This window comes from Pleuronectes platessa, chromosome 22 (genome assembly GCF_947347685.1).
Source record: "Pleuronectes platessa chromosome 22, fPlePla1.1, whole genome shotgun sequence".
Lineage (NCBI taxonomy): Eukaryota > Metazoa > Chordata > Actinopteri > Pleuronectiformes > Pleuronectidae > Pleuronectes > Pleuronectes platessa.
Window position 1 is genome coordinate 14018014 of NC_070647.1, and position 12415 is coordinate 14030428.

At 44.5% G+C, this 12415-nt stretch overlaps 2 protein-coding genes across 2 annotated transcripts; one reads left to right on the forward strand and one right to left on the reverse strand.

Annotated features, from left to right (window-relative positions):
• Positions 1 to 8981, reverse strand: mettl25 (methyltransferase like 25). Its single transcript, XM_053415268.1, has 12 exons — positions 8735 to 8981; positions 8165 to 8362; positions 7968 to 8074; positions 7301 to 7873; positions 6879 to 7026; positions 4632 to 4726; positions 4398 to 4427; positions 3815 to 3888; positions 2907 to 3000; positions 2705 to 2779; positions 2358 to 2429; positions 1 to 637 (listed from the first exon to the last, which is right to left on the reverse strand). The coding sequence occupies exons 1-12, from the start codon at positions 8949 to 8951 to the stop codon at positions 527 to 529; spliced, it is 1794 nt and encodes a 597-aa protein (XP_053271243.1). The 5' UTR covers positions 8952 to 8981; the 3' UTR covers positions 1 to 526.
• A 656-nt stretch (positions 8982 to 9637) lies between these two features.
• Positions 9638 to 12241, forward strand: ccdc59 (coiled-coil domain containing 59). The gene is made up of 4 exons (XM_053415269.1): positions 9638 to 9872; positions 10192 to 10555; positions 11248 to 11356; positions 11465 to 12241. The coding sequence occupies exons 1-4, from the start codon at positions 9728 to 9730 to the stop codon at positions 11627 to 11629; spliced, it is 783 nt and encodes a 260-aa protein (XP_053271244.1). The 5' UTR covers positions 9638 to 9727; the 3' UTR covers positions 11630 to 12241.
• Positions 12242 to 12415: the final 174 nt, after the last annotated feature.

Genomic DNA, 12415 nt, shown 5'->3' on the forward strand with positions numbered 1-12415 from the left:
GCATTTGCTCTCAAGCATGTAAGTAGAACTTGATTTATTAAATGAGAAAAGACAGAGCAGAACAGAGCTGAAGATTAAACAAGGATCCAGGATCTGTCTATGGTCTTTACCGAGCTGCCTCTGGTCTGGGAGCCTGGAAATTGAGTTTCCAGACATGTCAGGCGAGTGGATCCAAGTCTCCCTGAAGTCCCACGACGCTCCCCCCGTCCCTGGATGCTCCTTAAGAACCAGTGTTTCCTCAGGAGTCACTCAAATGCAGAGACAAAAGGCCGGGACGGACATAATTCAATCAAACAGAGCGGACGGGTTTCCCAGGTGTGGTAAGACCATGTGGTTTTGTGTGTTGTCCTCGAGGACCGAGGACCGAGCCCCGAAAATACTTGACATTCGTTGCTCGTCAAAAAAACATTCAGTGAAATAAAACAAAACAAGATGTTGACGACGGTGAATAAATTACACAATTTGGAAAAGTCACGTATAAAATATAATCAGTGATCATAAAATCGCGACACCCCCACACCCCCCCTCATCGGCTCGTGATCCTGTCGTCGCGGCTCTTCAGCCCGACCACGGCGTAGCATCTCGGCGACAGCAGCGGATCGAAGAGCTGCACCAGCGCCGAGAGGGAGACGCTCTCCTGCCGCACAAACAGAGACACACACACATCCAGAACACAACGGAATTAGAAACACATGGAACGTAAAACATTTGTCAGCTTCTCCTCCCAGTTTGGCTTTGTGACCCCTCTGGCATCTTGCCTGCTGTGTGATGCTCTTACTAATAAAGAGTTCTCTATTGAATCTGCAAGGGAAGAAACATCTGTACAAATATTTTGTCAGGAGGACTCGTGCGTAACGCAAGTTTGTCTTTTCTGGATGGCTACAAATTGACTAGGGAATGTAAAGCCAGGTTTGAAATAGACTTATGTGGATCACCCCCTGGTGGCAGGAGACAGTATAGGTCATACATTCACGTTCAGGTATATTTTTGGTCCTGATTTCTTTTTTCTTTTAGTTGTTTGATGTTAATACAAATGTCTGAAATATCTTGACTGACAGCTGAGATTGTCCCAGCATGTGTATCAGCTCTGGCTACAAAAGGAGATGGCGGCGCCCATATCCGGGATATTTTGGCTTCATTTTGTCGCCATAGGGGGAAGTTGAGATGCGTCGTCCATCTTCATTTATACGTAGGGCCAGACATGTACTTTCCGTTTAGCCACGTGTTTGCGTAGAAGACCAGATACAAAATCGTTCACATACTAGCTGTTACTGGGACATTCCACCAGAGGGGACTATTGGATTTACATTCTGCAAATAAAAAACATGGCGGTACCGAAGTTCACGTACTGCACTTACACTGCCCCTACTGTTCATGTGTGTACTGCATCTTCCGGACATGTAGCATTACCAAACGGACGCGGGACAAGGCAAAGTGTTTCTCCGGTCTAAAGCTGCACTTCAGCTGCGTCCTAACGATGTCATCACAATGTGAAGAGAAGGAAAAAGCCTGTTGGTGTGACTGGGGAGCGCTCGTCCGTTGTTCCGCTGCTCGTCTTGTCATCGCTCCGGTTCAACACACGACGCGCTGCTTCTGTCATGTTGCACATTCTTGGAGGAGTTTGGTTTATAAGTGAAACCAGATCGAAAAACAAGCAGTGGTTCCAAGTTCGGGTGGATGCGCGAGTAAATTGTCTGAGTGCAAGTGAAAGGAGCATTAGATGATGTGACTATTGTACAGTGCATTGCCAGATGACAGCAACACCCCCCCCCCCCCCCTCCCCAGCTGCATTCCCTTAACTCTCACACTGACGTCGTTTTCCAACTCGTAAATAAACTGCAAGAGCAAAATAGAATTCTTGAAATTCAGCTACGGCTTTGGTTTTTTTGGGGGGGGCAGAGAGATTTTCAGGGGCCTCGGACGTGTGGTTTCCTGAGGGTGGAGTCAAGCTGCAGGTAATTGATCGATTGGTTTTACTTTAATTATTAAAGTGTGTATATTGTAAGGTGTCTTTGGGTTTCTAGAAAAGCACTGCAAAATAAAATGTATTATTAATATTGAACTATATTTAGATGTTGATGGAATAACAGGATAATGCTTTTATGCCATCTATTATATTATATAATATTTTCCCTGTTTCTCTCTATTACCATGTAGCTGTGGTGTCACAATAATTCATGTCAGTGCTGATGTTTCAATGCCAGATGTTCCGTACACTAGTATGACCACAACATAACAACTACAAGTACACAAACATATATTTAATTTTTTTCCCAGCCTCCATCTCCTTAGACTCATCCAGGATTTAAGTCCATGATAATATGAATATTCAGTGTGAACACATGGAGTGATTTTACCTGTTCTTTCATAAAACACAGACGATCCAGGAGAATCAGACCCTCGATGCACGGAGCCAGCGTCACCTTCAACTGCACGACAGGAAGACGGGAGAGAAAGATTCATTCATCTACATAAAATAAACACGAGTGCTTTTCACAGTAACACATCTGCTACAATGTCCATTTAAAAGCTTCTCCCACTAATGTGACAATGTGCAGAAACATTGTGTTCAGAGTAAAGTGGATGACAAAGCAGGTGTAAGTGGGCGTGTGCGAACCAAATATGGTTACTTATTGTTTCAATAAACCAAGATGGCACCGGACAAAATGCCCTTGCAACTCCAAAAACTAGAGACGGGCCTCACCATGTTAAAGGCGTCCATCTCGCCCATGCGTGGCCTGTGTGTGTCGTGGTAACTCTGGATGACGTCGTCCGTGAGCTGAGGAACAAGAGCAGGGAAGAGATAGAGTGAATAAGAGAGTGAGGAAGAAAGAGAGGAAGCATCTCAAACTTCCTGTTAGCAGCCTGATACGAATTTGTTGACTGTGATATTTTCTGGCCCCGACCTTTGACTCGTCCAGCTCCAGTCGGCGTAGAGCTCGACGAACGTAGTCCACGAAGGATTTAGCCTTGGAGTAAACTTTCCCCACTCGCTTCTCACTGTGGAACAAACACACATGTGAACACACGGTCATTCCCGAGTCCCTGAACATCTCATTTCCTGTTTTCTTCACCGTTAAACACGTCTACAGGACTAAACTGTGATTTAGACGCAGCCTGGAGGAAACTAATGGATATTCGATCCCGATCTGATGTTGGTCATTAAACTGAAGGTCACAGAGCAGTGGGGACCTGTGTTTCTTAGGAATCTCTCATCAAGTCTGCATTGATAAGAGCTAATTGGAATCTGAGACGTTTACCTCAATCGTTCGTGAAACGAAGGAGATCGACGAGCGTCCTGAAACAGATCTGGATTCAGATCAGGACTGAAATGTCCCTAAATTCTCAGTCTCTAATGAAGCTAATTACCAACAGCAAATGAGCTTCATTTGTACAAGAAGCAAAGAGCGGCTCATTATCCTCGTTTAGTTTTAAAATGTTCATTAGAAAATCTCCCTGAGCCCAAATTAATGTCTTCAAACTGATTGTTTTTTGTGTCACACGGTCGAGAACCCAAAGACAACAAATATTTAATCTAGAAAGATAAAAGAAGAAGAAAAATGTTAATGTTGAAAAAATATTTTCACCTGTGCTGTTCTAGAAATGGTAACGTCCCCCTCTTTTGTTCCAGAATGAAATTTCTCGACAGTTTGACACATTGTCTTTTAAGTTCATGGAAGGAGAGGATGAATCCTAGCTGTGACGATCCCCTGACCTTTCCTCTAGCGCCACCATGAGGATGACTTTTGTCAGTTTGAGTTTTTAAATAAACCAGAAGCAGAAAAAGAATACCCAGTATGTTCCTGTCTGTTACCTTTTATAGGAGCTGTAGTGATCCCTCAGAATAACGTGAAGAACCGCTCGGTAGAACAGAGACTCCAACTGAATCTGTAGAAAAGATCGGATGTTACTTTTACTCCTTGTGATGCCCCTGTACTGTATTTTTCAAAATAAAAGTTTATCATCCTCTCTAGACCCATCAAACACGTGTAACGAATTCTCGATAAGCATTTCTGACACTTTCCGAGCCCAGGCCTAGATTTTTCAGATTCTGACCCCGGCTCCAGAAAAGTAATCAATCTTCGCCGTGATTGCATTAATATTTATAAATATTCCATACAAACGTGTGTGAGCGTATCGTGTGTCAGCTGTGGCCTGGAGCTCAGCGTTCCGCAGCCCACCACAGACTGGGAACAATGGCAGAATTAATGGGCTGATTGTTTGAACGCAGGCCGGAGATTAACGGCGATGATAACCGAGACGTGAAGGATTGCGAACCCTCCCGTGTTTGATGGATTTGTTTTGATGGGTGCGAAGACATTTAACTCCCATTCGTTTACAATGATGACTGCTGGGTTTTTGATATTGATTACACACAGTGTGCATTCCTTACTCACCCCCTGGCCGAGTGAGACCCTCTCCAGCGCCTGTGTGTTTCCAGAAAAAATGATATAAAGCGTTAATATGAGCTTAAAACCACCCGGACACAAATATCATTCCCTGCTGTTTGCAGTCGGTTCATTCACTTGGATTAAGGCTCTTGTTACGCAGCCACAGAAACAGTCACTGCTTCATGTTTGTGTTGCGAAGATGCCGCTGTGCACTTTTTTTGCGGCGGCGCTCAAACTCACCAAACACGCAGACATCCTGGCGTTCCTGCCGCAGAAGCAGGACCGGCTGCGGAGGTACCGACTCAGAGGGAATCCACACGCACTGTGCAAACACTCTGTGAGGACGAGAACACACAGGAATCATAACTGAATAATCTTGTTGCAAATCAGTGGATATGAATTTTAAATATCTGGCAGGGGAAGCTCGGCTTAATTTTCAATTATGTTAATGAAGAATCCATCTTCTTCTTCTTCTTCTTCTTCTTCTTCTTCATTTCCTCGATCGTCTTTATAGATTTGACTTGAATGACTATGCAGGCACCGGGTTTTTTATTGTGATTCTGCACCAAATTGCACACACTTATAAATATCTGTCTAGTAAACATGCCGGATTTTATTTGTTATTAAAAAACGGTCCATTGTTTTCGGAGAAATCAATAAATGGAAGATTTTGGAGTTCTTTCCTGAACCATAACACATCCTCCCATAAAGTTCCATGAGAATCTGTCCAACTAACAAACAAATAAACAAATACAGACAAAACCTGCTCAGTGGAGGCAAGAGTCATTTTCTAGCATCTTAAAGGACATTTTGGGAAATAGATATATTAGATTTTTTTGCCCAGAATTACAAGAAATCTCTCACACACACACACACACACACACACACACACACACACACACACACACACACACACACACACACACACACACACACACACACACACACACACACACACACACACACACACACACACACACACACACACACACACACCGCACTGAGTGTGTCTGCCTGACAGCCTGCCATCCTTCTCATGTCACTTCTAAAAAGGGTCAGTGACCGAGGCCGAGACTCGGTGAGTCCAGAGGGACGCGGTCAAAGGAAGCACTAATAACATGTGCAGCTGGGGCCGCTCATGAAAACCACTCCGGACATGCTAACATGGAAGCGGCTGGGTCAGCCCCCCCCCCCCCCCCCTCAGCCCAGCACATGGCGCGCTGACACAGGCCCTTAGCGGTAATTGAAGCGGACAAGCCTTTCCTCAGTCTGACGTGTAGATTACAGCCCGTACATGAGGCTGTTTATAATAACCGGCCCCGTGCTGACCACGGAGATCCCATCTGAAGTGGCCGTGCGCATGCACTGCAATCAAAAAGACAAATATTTCTCATGTCCTTGTCCACCACTGGACACGTTCCACTTGAAAGTGCAGACGTGAGACGCCTGGACTGTCTCGTCTGTGAGCACTTGTGAGTAAATACGATGAGATCGGACACAGAGTTCTGAGGTCATCTGCACGATGCACCATCGGAGGAATCGTCTCTTTTCTCCGAAAGATCAGATCGTACAAATATGCAACCGCCTTCTATAACGATGCCTTTCAGCCTTTCAGCTCCTTGCTGGGTCGAGGCGGGCCACCACACGAGCTGGCCCGCATCCCAGAATGCACTGCAACATGGGAGAGAGAGTGTGAGAGCATGTGTGTGTGTGAACGCCTTTTGTTCCTCTCTATAAAAGATGTGTTTCGAGAAACAAGCACTGAGGAGTGTTTTCAATCAGCTGTCATGAGATCATCTCTTCTCCCCCCCCCCCCCCCCCCCCTCGGCCGAAGCTGCGACGGCCCTGATGACGCCAGGGTCGGAGGTCGCGCTGCTAAGAAGCGATGACTCTATCGGCTTCAGCGAGGATTCTTTATAAAACTCTTCTTTCAGACAAGCGACAAAGTCCGAGTCAGTAGCTCTGGACATTTTTCCCACTAGATCCAGAGTAAAATACCCGAGTGAGAACATTTGAGAATACAGCAGGACAGACACAAAACTGTAAGAACAAAATTTGGCGATAAGGGGGAGAGCAGCTGAGAAGAAGAACTACAAACCCAGTATCAGTCACCTCCAAATGACTGTCATCTGCATTAAAAGGTTAAAAAATACACAGATATCCTAAATCCATAAACCCACTATAATGTCTCAAACAGGGACATTTCTGAACTTCTCCAGCCACAAGGGAAACTGAGGGGTTGAGTGTTCAGGCTTTCAGTGGAACTGTGTGTGAGGAGGGAGGAGAGTCATTGAAAAACAAGAAGAGAGATGATGTTGATACAAGAGAAGAGTTTATATTTGAAAAGGTTTATAGGAAATTATGGCTGAAATTAAAAAAACCACCTCAACCAATCAGGGATGTTTCCCGGGGGAAAGTTCCTGCTGTCGAGATGCAGCTCTGAGTGTGTATGTTAGTGTGTGTGTGTTAACTGGGGTGTGTGGTTACCCTGTGCGGCCGGGTCAAACTCCTCAGACAGCAGGTGATAGCAGCAGCCCACGCTGCAGACTGCGGCCAGCTCCGGTTTGGCCACAAACATCCGCAGGGTGCTGGGAGCCAGGTCGCCGCACGTGTGCAGGCCGACCACCACGGCGTCCTCCAGGGTCGGAGAACGCACGCAGGGAAAGAAGAGAAAGAAAAGAAGCAGAGGAGAGGAAGGAGATCGATGGTGAACTTTATTGATGGTGACGCGCCTGCACATTTGGCGCAGCGGTCGCCTCCCACACTGGCCGCGGTGATGCGAACTCCAGCTGCGGTGGCAGACGTGTAATTTCAGGAGCTGCCCGGCCCTCCTGTCGGCACCGTCACCCGACACGCGCTAAATCTGTTTCCAACATTTTTACTTTTGGACTCGTTTTGCGTCTGCTCACCTCCAGCTCGTCGATGAGCTCCCGCAGCTCCGTGTCGGCGGTGACGTAGGACGTGAGGGGCGAAAAGACGGTGGCGGCGCCCTCGCCTCTGTTCAGGGCCTTCCTCTCCAGGTTGTCCCTCTTCCTTCTCTCCCTCTCCTCCTCGCTCAGCTGGCTGGGGGGAGCTCTGGGGGATGGAGTCTCTATCACGTCCACTGACAGGGCGCTAAGGAAGAGCTCATCGGTTGCTGGGTTTGTTGTGGGGCTGACATCTGATAATACAGTTAAGACCTTCTCCTCCACCTCCTGTGACATGGTTCTTCCAGCAGCACCACATAAAACTCCCCTGTCTCCAATCGCTCCAGGTTTTCTTTCCACTCCTAAGTCCTCCTGGGGGGAATGCGCGGCCTCTCTGACGTCCCTCGCCGCCTTGCTGTGCCTCTGGTAGACTCTGGAGAACTTCTTCAGCTTCCTGTTCCTCTCCTGGGCTCCGTGGGTGTTGGAGCTGGAGGAGTCGATGCCGTAGACCCGGAGACCGTACCGCAGCGACAGGAAGGAACTCAGGTAGCCCTTCCCCGAGCCCACATCTATCACCTGGGCGGGAGGAGAAAAGATAGGAGGAGAAATGAATTCCTAAATCTTGGTCGTGAGACTAAACTTCTCCCAGTTTCAAGTTGTATGACTTTACCTGTTTGACTCCACAGCGCTGGGCCAAACAGGCCACCACCTCAGACATGGCCTGGACCTCATGAGATTTTTTGGAGTTCATGAACTCCTCCGTTTCCAGCTCAGCACCTGAAGCATCACAGCATCAGAAAAGTGCAACATATTCACATGTACTGTTCTTTTACATAAGCCCCAGATCCATCCTGGGTATGTTCATACCTTCGTCTCTCCTTCCTGTCTCTGCCGGGGCAGCACCCCCCTCAGGCCCGGCCCCTCTGAGGCCCTGCAGCAGCTCCTCCCTGCTCCAGCACACTCCGAGGCCCGGGAGCGAGTGGGCCCTGGCCGCCCGCAGGAGTTCATGGATGTCGACCAGACGATTTGTTTCACAGCAGAATCCAAACTTGGTCCTGGGCGGATCTGTTTGTGAAGACAGGCACAGGAACATCAGCAAAGTTGCACAAACTGGATTTAACGATGTAGATAAATTACTAATTGATTAATTTACTTGTTTTTGCACCTTTAGCCTTGCATCCAAAATGTGTCTGTAAATATAATAACCTTTAATAGAAATAATTTCAAAATGATCATTTAATAATATATACTTAAATATTAAATGAAATATTGAATCAAATGATTTATAAATAAGACCATTTAATACACTTAAATGTTTTATAAAATCATACATAAAAGAAAGAAATGTATAATAGAAGCATGATTGGAAATTGCTTCTCACAATTTTACTCTACAAACTTTTTAAATCAAATCATGTTTTGCCACAGATGTATTGACCTTTAGCTTTGGGCTCTGGCTCCCCCTGCTGGCAACTGCTGGAGCTGACGGCAGACAGGACCTCTTCCGGCGTCAGGGCCACGAAGCGCGTCCACACGTCGCGCGTGTAAAAGTCCACAGTGTGCGCGTTGGCGATGCTCAGAGTCACCGACAGAAAGCGCGTGACTCCGTGGATCCTCTGCTCGATGTCAGAGAGGCTCAGAGTGGAGCCCCACATGTTCGATTCCCACCGAACTGACGCGTGGGAGAAGTCGTCCTCTGATGACGTGGGTCAAGACATTATCAATCGAAAATGGTGTTTGATTGTTTCCCCTAAGGAAACAAGAAACTAAAACCATGAATAACTCTGCATTTGATTTATTTACAAAAGAGGAATTGGTATTTCATTTTAAAGGTTCAGTGTGTAGAGCTTAGTGACATCTAGTGGTGAGGTTGCATGTTGCAGCTGGATACCCCCTCACCTCACCGTCCCCTTCCACTGCATATTGTTGATTTTTGTTATAATGTTCATTATCTATTTTTCTTTTTAACATTTGCGTATAAGTATGCATTGGTCAGCACACTCGAAAACAATATACAAAGATTTTTTGTTTTAACCTATAACAATTGTACGTACAACCTATTTGAAATAGATAAACAATTTTCTAAATGTACTATTTGGTAAAATATATATATAAAGAGATCACTGCAAGATTATTGGTTTATTTATTTGCAGTAAAAAGGAAATTAATATTATGTTTCATTCATAGATAGTTAGATAGATAGATAGATAGATAGATAGATAGATAGATAGATAGATAGATATGCAGATAGATAGATATAAAATCCACTGAAATGGATGTCCTACACAGTGAGATGCAGATATTGGACACATCGACATTAGACGCTCTGGGATCGACTTCACGTGGCTGCTCTCTTTCCACGTCATCTCCCCGCGACCACTGAAACCTCCACATGTAAACATCTCACGTCTTTTTGGAAGATTTGGCTCAAATGGCGCCGACAGATCGGAAAACGACGAGTAACAAGTTTACAGGGAAAGATGGAAACTGGAAGAAATCGAACAGTAACGTCCAGGGGGTGAAGAAGAAGAAATGGACCCCGGATCACAAAGTGTTCGAAGGCAGCGTTAGTGAAGGTACTTGTATTTTCTTGAACTTCTCTGTTGAAGTACTTGTACTCTGGTTAGATACTGAGAAAATATTTAAATCGCACAAGAAGATAAATATCCAGGTACAGTACTTTTAAACCTTTAGATTGGCATGTCACCAAACTCCAACTAGAAATATGCTAATTTAATTCCTCTGCTTCGTTTGTCAACATGTGCAGCTAGATAAAATATTTAAAAACAAATTATATTGAACATCTGGATCTTCTGATAAATTCGGAATAGAAATGATCCAATAATGAATTTCAATATGAACTTGTGTGTATTTCTTGTATTTGTCACCCCTCAGGTCAAGGGTTTGCCTTCAAGAGGAAGGAGAGAGTCCGACACGAGTACAACAAGCTGCTGCGGAAGGAGAAGAGGAGGAACCCTGAGTCCAAGGAGCTGTACCAGGAGGAGTATCCAGAGCACCTCCGGCATCTGTACCAGGCCGAGGCACAGAAACTCAAACAGGAGGCCTGGACCAACAGGGTGAACAGGAGCAAGCTGAGGGTGAGGAGGAAGGAGACAGATGATGAAGAAACAGATGAAGATGGTGATGATGAAAAAGAGCCGGAAGCTGCAGATCCAGATCCAGAAGTTCCTGGTGGATCTGAGCCGACAGGTTCTGTGACTGGGGACGCGGATCCGTCTGCAGCCGTAGAGAAAGAGAGGTATATTAGAGTTTCACCCCCGTCCGTTTATTTGTTTGTCTACTAGTTAGCATCTTTACACTAAAACTACTGGACAGATTCCATGAACCTTGGTAGAAGGACGTGATATCGATCAGGGAAGAACCAATACAATATCAACGTGGATCCAGTTCTATTTCACCAGTTTCCTAGAGAATAATTAATGGATCTAGAATTATTTAGAATTGGCTCTATTGAATTTAAGGGGACTCTTCTGATTTGCTTTCTAGTTGTGGCATGAAGTCCAAAAATATGAACAACGACTATTTCAAAGCACATTTTCCACTGTTGTGTGGATGTTTTCCAGAATTTGTAAGAATGATTTGAACGAGTGCAACCTCAAATTTTCCTACATTAGAAAAACAATAATTCGGTAGGAATATTGTATATTGGAAAAGAGTTGTGCAATCAAATTACCACAATATCAGAGCTATTATGTTTATCAAAAATATCCACTGTTGTTTCTATCATGTTGATGTGTTAGATGTTCATTCTTAGTTTCAGGCAAAAGCGATTCAACTTGAAAATGTGAATTATTTTAAGGTCCATAAAATACAGCTTTGTAGGATCACAAAAATCTTTATTATTGACAATCTTAGATTTTGTAGTATCCAATTGTATGAATCCGAATAAGAAAGACGCAGTAATACTTCCCCGCTAATGTCCTCCTCTAGTATCCCAATGAGCAACCGCAGGATGAAGAAAATGCAGAAGAAGACGTCGTACCAGAAGACAAAAGAGGAGTTTGAGTCAATCAAAGAAAAGCAGAAGCAGAAGAAAGGGGTGAGCTGCTTTCACCGTCTTACTTCTCATTCCATATTCTGTTTCCTCTGAGTTTTTATTTGACTTGACCTCAAAGTCTGACGCTATGGTTGTGTTGTTCCTCCGCAGGAGTTCTTGAAGAACAAGCAGCAGAGAGAAGAAGCCATTCAAAAGTACAAACAGAAGAAGCTGGAGACGTTTCAGATCCTGAGCAAGAAGACAAAGAAGGGGCAGCCGAATCTGAACCTGCAGATGGAGTATTTGCTTCAGAAGATCCAGAGAACTGATAAATGAACCTGGGAACAATTCAACTGAAGAGCGGACCTATCCTGAATCTGACTCTTTTAAAAAAAGGATAATTTCCCTCATGCCTCACACGTCGAGTGATAATCTGAGACTGATTTGCTGTTTCGTGCTTTTTTTCTGTTTTATTTTTTAGTATTTTGCCTCAGACGATGCTGAGGCCCGTTTTATTCCATGACCACAAGATGGCATTGTACTGCATAAACAGATGGAAAAACCTGCTTGTGTAAGACATTCATTAAAGGTTACATTCACAAGATTTCAAACATTAATACAGCGGCCAACTAATGAGATCACGCACCCTATGAATGTCTTTTTTAAATACTGCATGAGATGTCTCAAGCTCCAAACAGCAGAGAGGTAAACCTTTAACCATAGACTGAATATTAAGATGGGCAACATGACAGCTCGCAAAAGTGAAGCCAATACTTGTTGATTGCCACCTGTCATAAGCCCCGCCTCCTCTATGTTAATGAATGGAACAGTCAAATTATTTTTTCTGAAACGTGGTTTAGATCATTTTCTGGACGTAGAGAAGTGTCGTCCATCTTTATTTACAATGTATGACTGCAATCAATAAATGTTTGAGTTTCCTGAAAGTTATTTTTGGTTGAGAGATGAATATCAGGTTTAGTACATTGCCACAACACAGTATAAAACTTCATTAATCAGAAATGTAGCAACAGGATGTTATGTGTTTGTCTGTTAGTTAATAGTTTTACTCAGAAACTAATTGACCGACTACCACTGAACTTAGTGGAATGATGCATTATGGGT

Coding starts and splice junctions, on each gene's coding strand:
- ccdc59 (XM_053415269.1), top strand. CDS start 9,728: ATGGCGCCGACAGATCGGAAAACGACGAGTAACAAGTTTACAGGGAAA. Junction 9,873..10,191: donor CGAAGGCAGCGTTAGTGAAG/GTACTTGTATTT, acceptor GTCACCCCTCAG/GTCAAGGGTTTGCCTTCAAG. Junction 11,357..11,464: donor AGCAGAAGCAGAAGAAAGGG/GTGAGCTGCTTT, acceptor GTTCCTCCGCAG/GAGTTCTTGAAGAACAAGCA.
- mettl25 (XM_053415268.1), bottom strand. CDS start 8,951: ATGTGGGGCTCCACTCTGAGCCTCTCTGACATCGAGCAGAGGATCCAC. Junction 8,075..8,164: donor GACAGGAAGGAGAGACGAAG/GTATGAACATAC, acceptor GTGATGCTTCAG/GTGCTGAGCTGGAAACGGAG. Junction 4,428..4,631: donor CCAGGATGTCTGCGTGTTTG/GTGAGTTTGAGC, acceptor GGAAACACACAG/GCGCTGGAGAGGGTCTCACT.